The 16,398-nt window shown below is 54.3% G+C and overlaps 9 protein-coding genes across 9 annotated transcripts; 5 read left to right on the top strand and 4 right to left on the bottom strand.

Moving 5' to 3' along the window:
- Window positions 1-139: 139 nt before the first annotated feature.
- Window positions 140-1,402, top strand: BP01DRAFT_366076 (putative mitochondrial dicarboxylate carrier; the record flags this gene model as incomplete). The annotated part of the gene is made up of 4 exons (XM_025576394.1): window positions 140-287; window positions 356-360; window positions 507-605; window positions 704-1,402. 4 exons carry the CDS (start codon window positions 140-142, stop codon window positions 1,400-1,402), a joined length of 951 nt encoding a protein of 316 aa, XP_025430835.1.
- A 43-nt stretch (window positions 1,403-1,445) lies between these two features.
- BP01DRAFT_57906 (uncharacterized protein) lies at window positions 1,446-2,103 on the top strand. The gene has a single exon (XM_025579953.1). The coding sequence runs from the start codon at window positions 1,539-1,541 to the stop codon at window positions 1,890-1,892; it is 354 nt and encodes a 117-aa protein (XP_025430834.1). The 5' UTR covers window positions 1,446-1,538; the 3' UTR covers window positions 1,893-2,103.
- A 724-nt stretch (window positions 2,104-2,827) lies between these two features.
- On the bottom strand, window positions 2,828-3,566 carry BP01DRAFT_341513 (cytochrome c oxidase subunit VIb; the record flags this gene model as incomplete). The annotated part of the gene is made up of 5 exons (XM_025573449.1): window positions 2,828-2,859; window positions 2,924-2,987; window positions 3,124-3,205; window positions 3,281-3,314; window positions 3,500-3,566. The coding sequence occupies 5 exons, from the start codon at window positions 3,564-3,566 to the stop codon at window positions 2,828-2,830; spliced, it is 279 nt and encodes a 92-aa protein (XP_025430833.1).
- A 434-nt stretch (window positions 3,567-4,000) lies between these two features.
- BP01DRAFT_392187 (uncharacterized protein) lies at window positions 4,001-4,655 on the top strand (the record flags this gene model as incomplete). The annotated part of the gene is made up of 5 exons (XM_025578131.1): window positions 4,001-4,060; window positions 4,149-4,164; window positions 4,257-4,319; window positions 4,396-4,408; window positions 4,556-4,655. 5 exons carry the CDS (start codon window positions 4,001-4,003, stop codon window positions 4,653-4,655), a joined length of 252 nt encoding a protein of 83 aa, XP_025430832.1.
- A 278-nt stretch (window positions 4,656-4,933) lies between these two features.
- BP01DRAFT_423762 (RNA-binding protein) lies at window positions 4,934-5,456 on the bottom strand (the record flags this gene model as incomplete). The annotated part of the gene is made up of 2 exons (XM_025579644.1): window positions 4,934-5,074; window positions 5,136-5,456. The coding sequence occupies 2 exons, from the start codon at window positions 5,454-5,456 to the stop codon at window positions 4,934-4,936; spliced, it is 462 nt and encodes a 153-aa protein (XP_025430831.1).
- A 340-nt stretch (window positions 5,457-5,796) lies between these two features.
- Window positions 5,797-10,521, top strand: sec31 (putative protein transport protein (SEC31)). Its single transcript, XM_025579643.1, has 7 exons — window positions 5,797-6,262; window positions 6,328-6,444; window positions 6,505-6,610; window positions 6,668-6,901; window positions 6,952-9,799; window positions 9,851-10,149; window positions 10,202-10,521. Exons 1-7 carry the CDS (start codon window positions 6,054-6,056, stop codon window positions 10,244-10,246), a joined length of 3,858 nt encoding a protein of 1,285 aa, XP_025430830.1. The 5' UTR covers window positions 5,797-6,053; the 3' UTR covers window positions 10,247-10,521.
- On the bottom strand, window positions 10,194-12,148 carry BP01DRAFT_57760 (peroxisomal membrane protein PEX14). The gene is made up of 2 exons (XM_025579952.1): window positions 10,824-12,148; window positions 10,194-10,803 (listed from the first exon to the last, which is right to left on the bottom strand). Exons 1-2 carry the CDS (start codon window positions 12,043-12,045, stop codon window positions 10,619-10,621), a joined length of 1,407 nt encoding a protein of 468 aa, XP_025430829.1. The 5' UTR covers window positions 12,046-12,148; the 3' UTR covers window positions 10,194-10,618.
- A 1,379-nt stretch (window positions 12,149-13,527) lies between these two features.
- Window positions 13,528-15,414, top strand: BP01DRAFT_57702 (PAPA-1-like domain-containing protein). The gene is made up of 3 exons (XM_025579951.1): window positions 13,528-14,763; window positions 14,812-14,918; window positions 14,989-15,414. Exons 1-3 carry the CDS (start codon window positions 13,914-13,916, stop codon window positions 15,238-15,240), a joined length of 1,209 nt encoding a protein of 402 aa, XP_025430828.1. The 5' UTR covers window positions 13,528-13,913; the 3' UTR covers window positions 15,241-15,414.
- Window positions 15,342-16,350, bottom strand: BP01DRAFT_357190 (uncharacterized protein). Its single transcript, XM_025575139.1, has 3 exons — window positions 16,188-16,350; window positions 15,945-16,011; window positions 15,342-15,782 (listed from the first exon to the last, which is right to left on the bottom strand). Exons 1-3 carry the CDS (start codon window positions 16,240-16,242, stop codon window positions 15,665-15,667), a joined length of 240 nt encoding a protein of 79 aa, XP_025430827.1. The 5' UTR covers window positions 16,243-16,350; the 3' UTR covers window positions 15,342-15,664.
- Between the last annotated feature and the right edge of the window lie 48 nt (window positions 16,351-16,398).

Genomic DNA, 16,398 nt, shown 5'->3' with positions numbered 1-16,398 from the left:
TGAACTTTACCATCTGCGCGACTCTTCTTTTTCTCTTTCTCTCTCTCCCTCTCTCTCTCTTTTCTCTTTCTTCCCAGAAATCTCCCCTCTCTTTTCTTTCCTTCATTTCCTTTTCTTTCGCCTCGCGGGAATGTCCACGATGGCTAGCAGTGCGAAGCTGGAGGCTTCCCAACAGCCTCGCCAACCAGCTGCCGCTCCGGTTCCTGCAAAGAAGATCCATTATCCTTTTTGGTTTGGTGGTTCAGCCTCTTGCTTTGCGGCTGCCGTCACTCACCCTCTGGACCTTGGTAAGTTGCGCTCTGGTGGCGGTTGCATTTGATGGCATTTTGTAAGACTGACTTTTATTCTTTCATAGTCAAGGTAAATTTGCGCTCCATGCTTTTTGTCCACCGACCCCAATCTCCTTTTTCTCGCCGGATTATGTCTTTCGTCCACTGTTCCCGGGCACTGTTACCGCATTCACTGATTGGGGATCCCGGTGTACTAACAAAACTATAAACTCATAGGTCCGATTGCAAACACGCGGGCCTGGGGCGCCCACCTCCATGGTGGGAACATTTGGACATGTGATCAAGACCGATGGAGTTCGAGGCTTGTATAGCGGGGTATGTTACCTTTGTCCAGCCAGGGCCCTGGTGATTTCTTGGGGTTAAGTCTCTGTGGACGGATGGCTGACTAGCAATGGTTTTGGGGGTGTCTGTAGTTATCGGCCGCGATCCTGCGCCAGCTGACCTACTCGACGACTCGGTTCGGCATCTACGAGGAACTCAAGAACTACTTCACCACACCCGGGTCGACGCCCGGGTTTTTCACTCTGATCGGCATTGCGTGCGCCTCGGGCTTCATTGGAGGATTCGCCGGCAACCCGGCCGATGTGCTTAATGTGCGCATGCAGTCGGATGCGGCGTTGCCCGCGGCCCAGCGCCGCAACTATCGCCATGCGCTGCACGGCCTGGTCGAGATGACACGCACCGAGGGCGCTGCCAGTCTCTTCAGGGGCGTGTGGCCTAATTCGACGCGCGCGGTTCTGATGACGGCGTCCCAGCTGGCCTCGTACGACACTTTCAAGAAGCTGTGCATCGAGCGCATCGGCATGTCGGACAACCTGGGCACGCACTTCACGGCCTCGTTCATGGCCGGCTTCGTGGCCACCACCGTCTGCAGCCCCGTCGACGTGATCAAGACCCGCGTCATGACGGCCCACCCCGCCGAGCACGGCCAGAGCATCCCCAGCTTGCTGCGCGAGATCACCCGCAAGGAAGGCTACGCGTGGGCGTTCCGCGGCTGGGTCCCCAGTTTTATTCGTCTGGGTCCGCACACGATTGCCACGTTCATCTTCCTGGAAGAGCATAAGAAGCTTTATCGGTGGGTGAAGGGGATCTCCTCGGAAGAGAAACAGTGAACCGTCTTTCACGGAGATACCCTCCCTATTCTCTTTCCAGTGTCTGGAACTACAGTCCAAATACCGCTTTTGATATCCACGGATTTTCTACGTTGCTAGGCTGTCTTTCTAGCATACACCGCCTATCATCTTGTTTATGTCTGGGACTTGGCGAAGCATTGTCTTTGTTTTTGGGTGTATAAAAGTTTGCTTTCTGTGTGTTCACTTTTTCATGCGGGTTCTCTCGCTTGTATATAATATTTCCCTCTTCTCTTCTGTGCTGAGCTTGCTCTCACAGGCTGCGAAGTCGGTGACACTGTTCTGGCTGCTATGCGCGCCCGGTCCCAGCTTCCCATCATCTCCCCAACCAGCACAAGATGGAGATGAGGTCAGATCATATTCAGATCATTGCAGCGATCATCTCCGTGCGCGTCTGTATCGCACACTATACATGTGTGAATCATCGCGCGGCGGATTGAGAATCCGCTTATACGGAGTGCTCGTCGCATAATCCGTGGACCCGCGCGGTACGGGTTGGCTTGTGGCTCGGCTGAAGACAGGATGAACGGGCCGCCTTTTTTGTTTGTCTGTGTAATGCTTGGTGGTGGGAGGCGGCTTTTGTCGTTTTGATTAGACTAGATATCACATTTGCAATAGACACATAGAGAGGTTCTTAGATACAGAATGGGTGGCATTGGCTTAGCGGCTGATGCTGGTATGGTAGGGATATATGAAAAATGTCCCTCACAACCCACAGAGATCCAAATTGATTGCTTAGAAATGGCCAGGGGCAGAGAGCTCTAGAGCCATCAAATCACAGAACAGTCACTGCATGGCTTAACGTATTACCCAGGCAGACGGTGCAGCTCGATAACTTCGAGAAGGATCCTCCAGTGCCTTAGGGCCTTGATAACGAGACACGACACCTGCGATTAAGAAAGTGGCTCTTCACCTCGTCGATGACGACCTTGTTCCCTGGAAATATGTACTATGTGTGCCGCGAGGCTAAAGGATCGGATCGTATGATGTCCCCTGGGTCTGATATCGAATCACGGGACACGCGTTGGTTGGCGGCATTGTGGTTTATGATAACAGTACTAAATGAGAGACAAACAATGGATTGGGTGAATTGGATACAAAATCAAGATTGAAACACTTAAACAATGAAAACCTCATTCCTTTTCCTTTGCTCTGGCCTACGCGAGCCTTGCGCTCTGATATACACCTCCTCTCTCTATATATATGAATTATGCACGAAAAGGATAAACTCAAGCAAAGCTCTTATTTAGACGGACTTCAAAGAAGGAAGAAAGGAAGAAAAAAAGACATTTCCCGCTTGATTTATTGACTTCGGAGGATTTCCCGAATCAGGGTAGTAGAGTACATTTGGGTGACCAAAATGAACAAAGCACACAGAACTTAACATGAGTGAAACTTTATAGCATTCTACTCCAGGCGAGCGGGGAAGTTGCCGGCCTCTATGGAGAAGATTAGAAGCCTGAGAGGAGTGGTGGATTTCGTGGGGAAAAGAAAGATACGTACCGCGCTGGGTATCCCACCGGTCAGTCCAGGCCTTGGGGCAGAGGGAGCGGAAAGCGTGGTAGAACTAGAAGAAGGAGAGGGAGAGATTAGTTTTGCTGATATGGTAGTGTTTGTTTGGGTGGTGGTATTGGTGGGTGTAAATGATGGTGCGAGTTCGATGGCCGAAAGGAGGAGGGGGAAAGTCGGCGGGATTGATATACCTGACGGCATGGGCGGAAGTCCTCGCCCTTGGCGTTGACACACTTGTGGTAGTCGACATAGTTCTGCCAGCAGTGCTTGGTCCTAATTGATTGTGTTAGGAGTGCAATTGGACAGAAGGGGGAGGAAGGCTAGAGTCAGCAACGGCGTATCACATACTGGTTCTGCTGGGGGAAGCGAGCGTCATAGCCTGTATATCGTTGCATCGAGATATTGTCAGCTTGTCCACCACGAGGGAATCCACCGTAGTCGTTCATCGATAAGCGACCGGATCGACTGGGAACCTGAAGATAGACGTACCAGCTGCATTCTAATTAGCAATTGACCTCAATTGGCAATGGGGGGGGTGATCAGAATATCCGGGTTGGGAAAGCTCACCTGTCACGAACTTGAAGGGCTTGGTCTCCTGGGGCTCATCGGGATCGGCTTCAGGAATGGCACCCATTGTGGCAATTCAAAGGACAGAGCCTGGAAAAGATCTAGAAATTTGGGAAAAGAGGAAGGTGGTGGTGGGGAGGGAGGTGGAGGGGGGAGGAAGCAAGAGAGAGAGAGGGCTTGGAGAAAGAAAGATGGGGGTGAGGTTTGCGCGCCGGTGGAGTGGAATGATCCCGTGAAGCAGTACAGCCGGGCCCCAAGTTCGGCCTTGACCGCCTACTGTAGCGAGCCACTCATGCGTCTACCTTTCCTAAACACCCCGATCCGTCACTGCATCAGCGATAGGTGGCTGCCTGATTCTCCAGGCCCAGTGGGAACTCGTGATCCCAATTCCACAGGCCCGAATGAGCTCAACTTCCGTCACCACATCCGAACCTCCCATTCCACCTCCTCTCCCACTATCCACCCAACCTCAGCCAGGTCTTGCCTCCCCCATCAATCGCCATGTATCCCACCACTATCATGCGCATGCAGGCCTCCCGGCCTTTCGCTTTTCCTGCTCCTGTGAGTCTTCCTCTCCCTTTCTTTACCCGTGAAGTGAGCCGGGAAAAATTGGGCTTGGCAGTTGCATGATGGCTAACAAACGTTGCAGAAGGAGAACCACAGCGGTATGAAATTTCCCCTCAATGCTCTTTGGTCATTTGGGAGCTTGCAAAAGTCTAGTTCTGGAAGTTGCACTTGGACTAAAACCTAGCTCTAGCCCACACCATCTCCCAGCGTCTGCGCACCCTCAAGCGCATTCCCCCGGAGTTGATCCCTCTTGGTATGTTGTTCTTCTGCGCGATTTGGTCCAGTAGCGTCTACAGACAGGCTAACCATCAATCTCCTTATCTTTACAGGTCTTGTCTTGGGGTATGTGCATGTTTTGTGATTCTCAATTGGCTTGCTACATTGCACGGATCAATTCCAAGCTCAGTCCTCTCCCTTACCCCTCTCAACAACCTATAACCCGACTTTTAACCCACCAGAATCTGTCTTTGCTGACCCTCTTCATTACAGTGTCGCTGTCGGTGCTGCCATCTATTCCAGCTCCAAGAAGCTCATGACCGACAAGACCCTCCGTCTGTACCGCAACAGCCCCGAGTCCCGTGAGCACTAGAGAATGTACCATCACATTTTGATTCCAAATTGCAATGGGCGATTCTTTGTTTTGTTTTGATGGCGATCTGTACTATTCACGAGAGGAACAGGTAGATTGCGTGGTGTCGCGGCGGACGCAGACCAAAAAAGCTCGGCATATCTCAAGCTCAGGGTTGCAGCGCGTGTATATAGTACGGCTTTAAAGAAGGGTTCTGATGCAGTGCTCATGCAGGGTTACCGTTGTGTAGTGTCTCAGCCTATGCAGTTCGCGTGGCGTATAGAAGATGTCCGGAGATTTCATTCAGGCTTCGGGCCGGCAACGTCCATTTCCACCAGTCCCTGCATCGGGTCCTGAGTCTCTTCATTAGCGCCTGCCTGGCCCTGCTCTGTGGCCAATCTGTCTTCCTCGCTGACTGCGTACTTGGCCAAGTAGCCCTCCTGTAGTTCAACGCGATTAGCTCGTACGTTTGCGGAATGTCTTGTACACTTGGCCGCGTACCTGTTCCCAAATAGCGGTTTTGCTTCCCAGTCCTTCGTTGCTTTCCCTTTGGGGCTTGGCGGCGGCAACCTTGATTGTGCGTCCGTAGAGCTCGCTGCCATCCATGTTGTCGATGGCCTCTTTCGCATCCTCGGGCAGATCGAACTCCACATACCCGAAGCCGCGATGGGTCTCGTTCGAATTGGGAAGGTCGGGTTTAGGCAAGGTGATATCCACGACCTCGCCGAAAGGGACGAATGCTTCCGCCAGCGTCTGCATCGTCACGGCCTGATCAAGACCCCCCACATAGATGGTACATTTCAAGCGAGCCTTTTCGCTCATAGTTGACGATTCGCGGTGCAGCTGTGTGAATCTCGGGAGACGGCTGAGTATATTTTCGCAGGAAACCTGGGGCTTGAAGTCGAGAGCTTTGATGAGGCGGGCACGGGCCCAGTAAGTTGAAATTCTTAAGCTTGGATGTCAAGCTTCCTTGCCCGGTCGATCTGGAGAGAGCGCAGACTTTCGGCGGAGAGAGGCTGATATCAATCACGTGCGGTGCCGGGCAGTGTCCCCCCCCCCCCCAAAAGTGGTTAAGCGGGTTGCGGCAGCCCCGAGGAGGACACTTGGTTGATTGCCGTCACGCCTCGAATCGCCAGTCGACTTGGCAACTCTCACCCTGCACACCCAACACCCCTCGGTTTCTCCTGTCTTGTGTCAGAGAGGGGAGGTTCTTCCGAATTTTTTCTTACTTCGAATTCTGCTCCCCTACGCAATCTGGGTATTTGGATTCGAACTACCTCTCGTTCTTCCGCCAACCTCTATTACCCCCCGCCTTCCTCCATTCGTTTGCTGGCCAGAACACCCTCCCCGCAATAGCCAGCTCCGTCGCCTCACAATCTATACCTCCATCTTCCCCTGCCGCTCCTTTCCACTCCCACCATGGTTCGTCTGAGGGAAATCCCCCGGACGGCCACTTTCGCCTGGTCTCCTGGGGCTGCCTCGCCATTGATTGCTACTGGTACTCGCGCTGGCGCTGTGGATGTTGATTTCTCCAATCAAACGTGTCTGGAGCTCTGGGACCTCAATCTGAGCCGCCACGACGCAGGCGGCGAGCTGCAGCCGGTAGCGAAGATTGACACTGACTCCGGGTGCGCTTCCTAGCCTCTCAATGCTTTGAGTATTGAGATGATCACTAACTGGGTTGCTCTCATAGCTTTAACGACCTAGCATGGACAGACTCCGAGGATATCTCCCGCGGAGTCATTGCGGGTGCTCTGGAGAATGGATCCTTGGATCTGTGGGATGCGGACAAACTGCTCAGTGGCTCGAGGTCCGTGCTGCTATCACTACGATCGCGTTGTTACTATTCAATTGGCTGATTTCCGCACAGTGATGCCGTTATCTCGAGGACCAATAAACATTCAGGGGCTATCAAGGCTCTCCAATTCAATCCCAGACACTCCAACTTACTGGCTACCGCCGGTGCCAAGGGCGAGGTACAATGCTCCGATACTTGAGGACAATGGACGCTTTGAACTCACAAAAACTACTAGCTGTACATTTCGGACCTGAACGACATTGCGAACTCCTCGAGACTCGGGGGCACGGCTGCCCGCGCGGATGACATTGAGTGCTTGGATTGGAACAAGAAGGTCGCACACATCCTGGTCACTGGTAGCAGTGCAGGTTTCGTTACCGTCTGGGATGTCAAGACCAAGAAGGAGAGCTTGACGTTGAACAACATGGGCCGGAAAGCAGTCAGCGCTGTGGCCTGGGACCCGGAAAAGGTGAGAATATTATCCTTCTTGGCTGAGGCGTCATTTTTGACCGGTAACAGCCCACGAAACTCGTCACGGCCACGCCACTTGAGTCGGACCCCTTGATCTGTGTCTGGGATCTGCGTAACTCTCATGCCCCGGAAAGAGTGCTTCGTGGCCACGAATCCGGCGTCTTGTCGCTCTCCTGGTGCGCTCAGGACCCCGATCTGCTCCTTTCGTCTGGAAAGGACAACCGCACGCTTTGCTGGAACCCTCAGACCGGTCACGCCTACGGCGAGTTCCCCGTTGTCACAAACTGGACTTTCCAGACGCGCTGGAACCCTCACAACCCCAACTTCTTCGCCACTGCTTCATTCGACGGCAAGATCTCCATTCAGACCATCCAGAACACCAGCACCGAAACTGCACAGGCGATTGCCGACCAGAACCAGGCCCTCGATGGCGAGGACTTCTTCGCCAAGGCCCAGACTCAGCCTCAGGTCTCCAGTTTCTCCTTGCCCAAGGCTCCCAAGTGGTTGGAACGGCCGTGTGGCGCAACCTTTGGTTTCGGAGGCAGAGTCGTCTCCGTCAACCTGGTTGAGAAGGGCCAGCGTGCTTCCAAGATCAAGATCACCCCCTTCGAGGTTGACGAGGCAGTCGGAAAGTCGACCGAAACCTTTGAGAACGCGCTCAAGGAGGGTGATCTGCGCAATATCTGCGAAACTCGGGCTGCCAACGCCACCAGTGAAGAGGAAAAGGCTGACTGGAAGGTCATTGAGGCCTTGATCTCGGCCGACCCCCGTAAGGGTCTGATTGAGTACCTCGGATTCGCGGACCAGGCTGACGAGGCTGCTGATAGCTTGGCCAAACTGGGTTTAAACAAGGAGGATGAGGAAGAGGTTAACGGCGAGGAGCCCAAGGAATCTCGCGGGTCGGGAGGCAAGAAGCATCGTCGCCTCCAATCCGTTTTCGACGCGAGCGGAGACGCGGACAATTTCCTGTCTGACTTGGCTGCATCCAAAGGTGCCAAGACCAACAACCCCTTCCACATCTTTAACGGAGAGGAGACCGAAGCGGACACTGGCATCACCAGGGCGCTGCTCCTTGGCGACTTCGAGAAGGCCCTTGATGTCGCACTCAAGGAGGATCGTCTCTCCGATGCGTTCATGATTGCGATCTGCGGAGGCCCGAAATGCATCGAGAAGGCTCAGGAGCACTACTTCTCCAAGCAGACCAACAGCCCGAACTACGTGCGTTTGCTTGCATCAATTGTGGGCAAGAACCTTTGGGACGTTGTCTACAATGCCGATTTGTCCAATTGGAAGGAGGTTATGGCAGCTCTGTGCACTTTTGCCGACGAGAAAGAGTTTGCAGATCTCTGTGATGCTCTGGGTGACCGCTTGGAGGAGGAGCTCCGCAACTCGGATGACAAGGCTCTTCGCAAGGATGCTTCTTTCTGTTTCTTGGCCGGTTCCAAGTTGGAGAAGGTTGTCGCCATCTGGATTGAGGAGCTGCGTGAGCGTGAGCAGAATGCCATTGAGGCCTCGGCTGATGATACTGCCTTCTCCATCCACGTCCGCGCTCTGCAGAGCCTAATCGAGAAGGTGACCATTTTCCGCCAAGTCACCAAGTTTCAGGATACCGAGCGTACCAAGGAATCGGACTGGAAGCTCAGCACGCTGTACGACAAGTATATTGAATATGCCGACGTTGTCGCTACGCATGGACGGCTGCAGGTCGCGCAGAAGTACCTCGATCTTGTGCCCGAGAAGCACCCCGAAGCCGAAATTGCGAGAAACCGTATCCGCTTGGCAACGAGGCAAGCTGCTCCTCAACGGGCTCAGACAGCAAGCAGCGCAGCCGCCAGACCTAATCTCAACAAGCCTCTTCCTCAGCCTGCTCTGGGCGCATACCAGCCCACGAGAACCTTCTCTCCCGTGGCGCCTGCTACTGCTCCCAGCCCTTATGCTCCGGCTGCTCCTGCTGCTGCTCCCTCGAATCCGTATGCTCCACCCACTGCTGCGGCTGCTAACCCGTATGCTCCCCCGGCTGTTGCGCCAGTCAACCCATACGCTCCCTCGACTGCCGTGGCATCGGCCCAGCCCACGAATCCATATGCTCCTCCTACCCCGGGCAGTGGCTACAATCCCGCCGGATATAAACCACCACAGGCTCCTACCTATGGTGCTCAGCCTCTAGGCGGAGGTGTGCCCCCGCCTCCGCGCGCGACCAACCAACCTCCGGCCAACACCATTACCACGTACACCACAGCAACCAATCTGCCTGCGTGGAATGATCTGCCTGAGGGATTTGCCAAAGCGCCCACACCCCGTCGTTCTACGCCTGCCACGGCTGCTGCCGCGCCTATCAGCGCTCCGTTCCCGAATCAGTCGCCTACCCTTGCGCAAGGTCCTCCTCCTCCAGTTGGAGCCCCTGTCGGCCGGACGCCGTCCGTTCCCCCTCCGCCGAAGGGCGCCGCCCCTCCTCCTAGAGTGATGTCGCCGCCTTCGGCCGTCCTCACTCCTTCGATGCCTCCTCCTGCAGCCAACCCTTATGCATCACTGCCTCAGTCTCCGCCCTCGGCCATGGGTGTGCCAGCTTCTATCCCCCGAGGACCTTCACCTTACAACGCTCCTCCTACAATGCCGCCGCCTACTAACCGGTACGCCCCGAGCCCCGCTGCTCAAGCCGCCAGCCCCCAGCTTCAAACGCGGGCGCCTGTTCCTCCTCCGCCGCAGGCCGCAGCCTCCCCATATGCCCCTCAGCCCGCCCTGCAATCCTTGGTAGGAAACCAGTACGCTCCTAGTACGCCTCCTTCCAGTGCCCCACCCATGCAACAGCATGCGCCACCTCCGCCTCCGGCCGCGGGATCCCGACCCAGCACCGCATCTTCGCAGAAGAAGCACGTGCCGGCCGCGCCCAAGTACCGTAAGTATATCAGGTCCCTGCGGAATTGAAGACAAGTGCTAACAAAACCAGCCCCCGGTGACCGGTCTCACATCCCTGCCGACGCCTTGCCTGTGTACGAGATCCTCTCGGCCGACATGCAACGGGTGAAATCGCGGGCCCCATCCTCGTTCAAGGCGCAGGTTGACGATGCGGAACGCCGACTGAACCTCCTGTTCGATCACCTCAACAACGAGGACCTGCTCACGCCTAGCACGGTAGCGGACATGGTACAGTTGGCTCACGCCATTCAAGCGCGCGACTATGAGACCGCGCGCGCTATTCACGTGAACATCATGACCAACCGAACGGATGAGTGTGGCAACTGGATGGTAAGTACTTCTGTGGTATGGATCTACAAGGCTGCGCTAACTGAGAAAATAGGTTGGTGTGAAACGTCTGATCAGCATGAGCAAAGCCACGCCGTAAAGGTTGAGTATGTGACGATCATGAATTGTATGTACAAGGCAAAACTTTTATAATTGTTTGACTGTACTGGACGTTTGTCCCCGAAGTCGGTCGAACGGTGGTTGGCCGGCGGTGAGGTATTCTTTCTACTATTCTCGCTGTTAATGTTAGTATTATGTTTATCTCGATGGAAGTAGAGTAGTAGATATGTTTTGTCTTTGCTTAACGAAGTTTGATGTAGACCATAACCTTTTAATTGTGTTTTGCTTCTGTTACATAGTGAAATTGGATGGACATCACATGCACACCAACTTGATATATTTACAGCGTTCTCCCTTCGATACTATCTCTATCCAACCAAAACCTCCGCTAGACATCGCCATACTCAACTACTTACACCCATTCCCCGGGCCTCAACTCGCACTCGGCCGATTGTACCTCCCCAGCGTCGACCCCCCGCCGGCCACAGCCCTTCCAGCAGCGCCTCTGCCCCCGGCCGGGAAATTCCTGGCACTCAACAACGCCCCTTTGACCCCGCGAATCTCCATCCGGAAGTTCGCAATGGCATCTTCCTCCGCCTTGCCCAGCCCCAGCCCACCCTTGCTGCTACCGCTCCCACTACCATTGCCACCATTACCACCGCCACCAGCCGTCCCACCCGTAGCATCCAACCCAGGCGTACTAAACACGCCATACCCCGCCATAGGATTAAACACCCCCGGCTTACTATAGATATACGTATCCAGATAATGGTGCAAATCATTCAATTTTCCGCGCAAAGCGGTATCCATATCCGACGCGGTCTGCTCCGTCTCCGTCATCGCGCGCAGCTGAGCAGTCAAGGCCTGCATTCTCGCAGTATGGCCGCAAGCGGTTTTCACCGGGTCGGCGACCTTTTGCGCCGCTGCGTCAGCTTCTTCTGCTTCAGAGTTGTGTGGTGGCAGGTGGGTGATCAGCGAGGGTTCCGGTGGGGTGCTGGTGGTGCTAGTGGTCTGCACGGCCACGTCCCGGTGGAAGAGTTCCGTGGGGTCGGACGCGATGGATTCTGTATCGGATTCTGGGGCGGGAGGTTGGTGGTGACTGCTGGTGCTGGGTTTGGGGTCTGGGATGGTGGAGACGGTCTGCTCGAGGCGTGCGTTCAGGGTGTGGAGGTTGGTGGTGGCGGTGCGGGCGAGGTCGTGGCGCGCGGCGGTGAGTTGGGCGATCATTGGTTTGATGAGGTATTCACTGGCTGCGTAGAAGGTTGTGGCTAGCCCGGCGGCGCCGTAGAGGGTGTAGAGCGTGCTGCGCAGGGTGATGAGCGGGGGGTTCGGGGTGGGCGTGGTGAGGAATTCTGGGTAGGTGATTATGGGGGCGATGTCGCGGGGTTGCTGGCGGGTTGTTGCGGGTTGGTTGGTGTTTGTGTTGGAGTGGGTGGATGGACTGGATGATGAACTTGTGGTGCTTGCTGGCGGAGAGGATGGTGGTGTTGCGTTGCGGCTGCTGCTGCTGCTGGTAGCAGCAGTTTGGTGGTCATCGTCGCTGCTGTGTTCCTTCCCCGACGTGCTAGGCTCCGCGGAGGATTGATTGAGGAGAACGTCAATCTCATCACTAGACAGACCCTTGGACTCTAGGAAGGTTCTTTTTTGTTCGATGGGCGCTTCACGGATGGAGTCATCCTCGAGGAATTTGGCTGCTTGGTCGAGAAGCTCGGAGCGGGAAGGTTGGCTGTCGGTTGCGATAATGTCTGCTTCGTTGGTACCAGCGCTGCTGCTGTTGCTCTCCGGAGTGGCATTGGACTTTTGCCACTCCGGGATCGAGGACTTTGGCTTGTCTGCCATGATATCAGACCGAAGGGTGTGAGCGGAGGGAGGTAAGGTGCAAATGCAGTGGAAGGAGGAAGTGGTGGGAGAAATGCGGAGTCGGAGAAGGAGTGACAGTCAGTCAGATATACCTCGGCTGTATCAACAGGGTGAGAGTGAGATAAGACACAGGCACCGGCTTCATTGCACAAATATGGACATTAAGTTCTTACTATTTTCTACAAATATCATAATCGCTTATAGCTTGCATCTCCTTTTGAAATCTCCGTAGACTGTCTGAATTAAATGTTCAATAGTCAAGGTGAATAAGGCACTAAGTATTGTTCGTCCAGTTTCTTATTAGAGGCATAATGACGCTCAGGTGCATGATGGGAATGTCATGGATATCATATATGACAAGTCTCAGTTGATGAATCTGCCTCTTCTATCCAACTGTCTTCCAGGATTATGCACATCTAGACATATTCTTTGTTGTACCTGCAACCTCATCATGATGAGAAGTTGTGCCCGCAATCTTCCAAAATGTACTGAATACACCAGGGAACGCCAAGGATACCGACCGCCCGGCACAATTAGGTTCTCTGGCCGCGCAAAGCGAAGATCATTCGATCCTCGCCCTCCATCATCGATGCATGGATGAATGGTTGAATACATAGATTGGATCTCTCCTTTTTGCTGTGAGATTGACAGATTCGATTCGCGCGATCGGCCGTGACAGCCTGCATTTTAGATCATTTCATACCAGCCGCAATACCTGTGGTTGGAACCGGGACGCCTCGTTCTATCCTTGAAGCCGGTGAGTGGATGCTCGAGTCTGTTGTTCCTCGTCGATTTCCACCCATTTATCCCATTCATCCATCCATCCACTGTTTCTGCCCTGTTCCCTTGGCCTCATCTGGGCTTGCTGCATGACCCAATCATAAGTATACATAAGAGATTTCCTTGGATGAAACGCCTCTGTCCCCTCCACCTGGGCCTCCCCTCCAGCCCGGGTCAAGCCTCTCCCCTGGAGCAGGAAACCATCCTTGGGCGATCCGGGGTTGCGCAACAGCAACGGAGTGCAGCGCCGTTTGGGTTCACCGTCTGAGGACAGGGAGGCCGAGAATGCTCCCATTGGCCCAGAGTTCCTGAATCATTTGAATCAAGTGGCTGTTCGATCGCTGTCTGATTGGGGTTGAGGTTCCATGCTCCGTGCCTTGCCGCGTTGCACTTCTTTGCCTCATTGCGTTTCCCTCTTCTGAGTTTAATGAGACAGAAAGAGAGGGAGAGTGGGAGAAAGAGAGAGGGAAGAGAGAGAGGGGGAGAGAGAGGAAAGGGGAAGAAAGAGAGTATTGTGCAGAGATGGAAGAATGCACCAGCGGGAAAGCACGAAGGAAGGACAGATGATGACGACGAAATCGCTGAGATGGAGGAGGAAGTAAATGAGCCTCTGAGAGCACTACAAGAGCAGCAGCAGAAGTCAGAAAGACCTCTCCTTCTGATAGATGGAGCTGCGCTTCATCCCCCTCATTTCTCTCTCACTCTCAATCTACTTCCCTCCACCCTCTCCCCTCCTTCCCCCTCCCCAAAAACCAACTCCTTCATCTTCACTCGCTCATCCTTCGTGATTGTAATATCCGTCTCACATCCCACTTTATCACTTACCCCATATCTTCTCTTGACTCATCGTTCTGCATCCCCGCATCAAAATCCTCGCCGGAGCCTTATTTGCTTTTTTCGGTCTTTTACTTTCGAATACTTGTCCATTTTCTTTCGGTTCATCCATCGTGCAAGTGACGCAGCTCTTGTCTGCCCCGAGTAATCTCTCGCTGGACACTTGAATTATAAATCTCTTCCTCCTGATTTTCGCACTTGCGCATTGCCTTTCACATTGCCTCTAATCCACCATGTCGCTCCGTCGCTCGCTGCGCTCCAACGGGGGACGCACTGATCAAGCAAGCATGATAGATATTAACGACGTTCCTAGGTCTATTAAAAATACCCGTGCTACTGCTGCTGCTGCATCAACCCCCGCTGTAACGGCGCGGTGTGTTCCAACAGACGCAACCGGAGACTCGTCGAGGCGATCAATGCATCTAACAGTTAAGATGCCCGCCAATAAGCTCAAAGAAGTCACCGGAGGGAGCTCCAGAGCGGCGCCTGCTACCCGGCGCTCGGTGAACGTCTTTACGGAGAATCCCATCATCACGGGCCCGCGCAGTAGCCGGCCTAGGAAGAAGCTGGTCGAAGTAGACACCAGTGATGAGGATGATCTCGACGACCAGGAAGAGGACGAGGTCGACGATGAGGATGCCCCTGGTGAAGACGAGGAGGACGAAGACGATGACGAAGATGAAGAGGACGTCGAGGACGAGGAACTCGATGCTGAAGGTGATCTCGACATGGATGATGCCCCGCCGCAACCCCCTATGCCTAAGCGACATATCAAAGCGGCGGCGGCGGCTGCTGCACCCAGTACCAAAGCAGTTAAGAGTGTCGAGGCCAAAGAGATGGAGTTAGACGATGACGATGACGACGATGACGAGGAATTATCGGAGCCTGAGACTGATGCTGAGGGCGAGCCTGACGATCAGGACGAGAGTATGCTAATGACCGGGAATGGAGGAGAGGAGCTAGATGAAGAGGATGAGGACGATGATGATCTCGACAGTGACGGGACCCCAACTGCGGACCTGACTCGCATGACTAAACGCCAACGAGGAAATCTGGGAAATGATTTCCTGCAACTGCCCATGGGTAGGTCTCTCGCATTGATGGTATTTGGTCACGGCTGACCATGAACAGAACCTCAGGTGAAGAAGCACTTGACCGCGGAGGAGCGCGCTATGCGTCGCGCGGAGATGGCTCGTCGACGGAAGAACTTAAGCGAGAAGCGCAACGAAGAAGAGAAGGTATGTTGATTCCGCAACTTCATGCAGCCTCCACGGAGCTTCCTGAGGGAAGATATTGATAATGCTCTAGATGGATACCATCAACAGATTACTGCGCAAGCAAGCCCCCAAGCGCCGGGGACGTATTCCTGCCGCAGAGGCAGCCGAGAATGCATCTGCAGATCAAGAGATCCAGGAAGCCTACCAAAAGCCGGACCCCACGATGGTACGCTGGGTCAGTGGCCGTCACGGGAGCCGCGTGGGCGTGCCGGAAGAGTGGATCGGCACGCCGGCTGCACAAGTCTTTGGCGCTGGACCTGGCAAACTCGTCCAAGAGGTGTAGTGTAGTTTTTGACGGCGCATACTCGGAGCTGGGGCGTTCTGGCGGGCTACAACAGGAAGGACATGTATTCTAAATTGAATGATTTCTTTATGTGAATGTATGATACAATATGGCAGTATACCTGGCAGCTTTCATAGCCCCTGCGAGGGGGTTCTATCTTGAGTGTTCCCCACAGAGGTGTTGGTCTCCGAGTTCCAGGATACGGAAGCAAGCCTGTCCTGTGTATACCACCAGCCAGCAGTGTCCGCCACAAATTATTCCCAAGGACCAAGGCGAGAACTTCTGGGAGACGCTCACCCGCACCGCCCAGCAGCACGCATGGCAAGCCCGTTTGTGCTGCAGCTGAGCTCACCGCGGCGCAGCGCCTCGAGGATAATGACAATGATATTCTCCACGTCCCAACCGACCAACCCGGAACCTCGCCTCATTGTCCCGCCGCTTTCCCATCTTCCAAAGACTTGTCCGTAGCCGCGGGGGGCACCGAATCCTTAAACGTGGAAGCCGCTGGTTTGTTTTGTTGCGACAAAGCCGAAGCATCCTCCCTAAGGTAGAGTCGACGTTAGCACCACGGCTTGAAACAATACAACACTCCTCCCCTCCCCCTCCTCGCCCCAGTATCACACCACCGGACTCCCTCTCCCATTACCCCCAATCCGCAAGAGACCCCCGTACTACCAATATCACAGCAACTGGGTAAGACCTACAATTTCACCACCCCCCCATTCTTCTGATTCTGCAAATCCTTAAAAATAGGTTGCCACACGTAGTACCCTATTCCATTAATCGAGTTGTATCAGTCAGTCAGATTTCAGATCTGGACGCGAACTGTTTCCCAGCCCACTCGCGCGCATTGTTCTTTAATGTGGCATGCATGCGCTTTCAGTGCTGCTTTGTTTTTTTTTTTTTTCCTTGTCTCCGGGGAATTGCTTTTTGGGAGAAAATCGTACCGCTGCAGATTCCTGCGCCGATGGCCAGGACGACGGGGACGAAGTTGCGGCTCATTCTTGCGTCTGTGTCTGGGGTGTTTTGTTTGCCTCTTTGGGTGAGGAGGTGGTTGGGTTGCGGGGGGGTAGGCAGCGTGGATCTGATGTACAGTACTCGCTATTCAGTAAGTAGCAATCGGAGTAGATAAGTTAAGAGCTTCGGGGAGCGGAGGTG

The sequence above is a fragment of the Aspergillus saccharolyticus genome, assembly GCF_003184585.1.
Source record: "Aspergillus saccharolyticus JOP 1030-1 unplaced genomic scaffold BP01scaffold_17, whole genome shotgun sequence".
Taxonomy (NCBI): Eukaryota; Fungi; Ascomycota; class Eurotiomycetes; order Eurotiales; family Aspergillaceae; genus Aspergillus; species Aspergillus saccharolyticus.
This window is presented reverse-complemented; position numbering and strand designations above follow the sequence as displayed.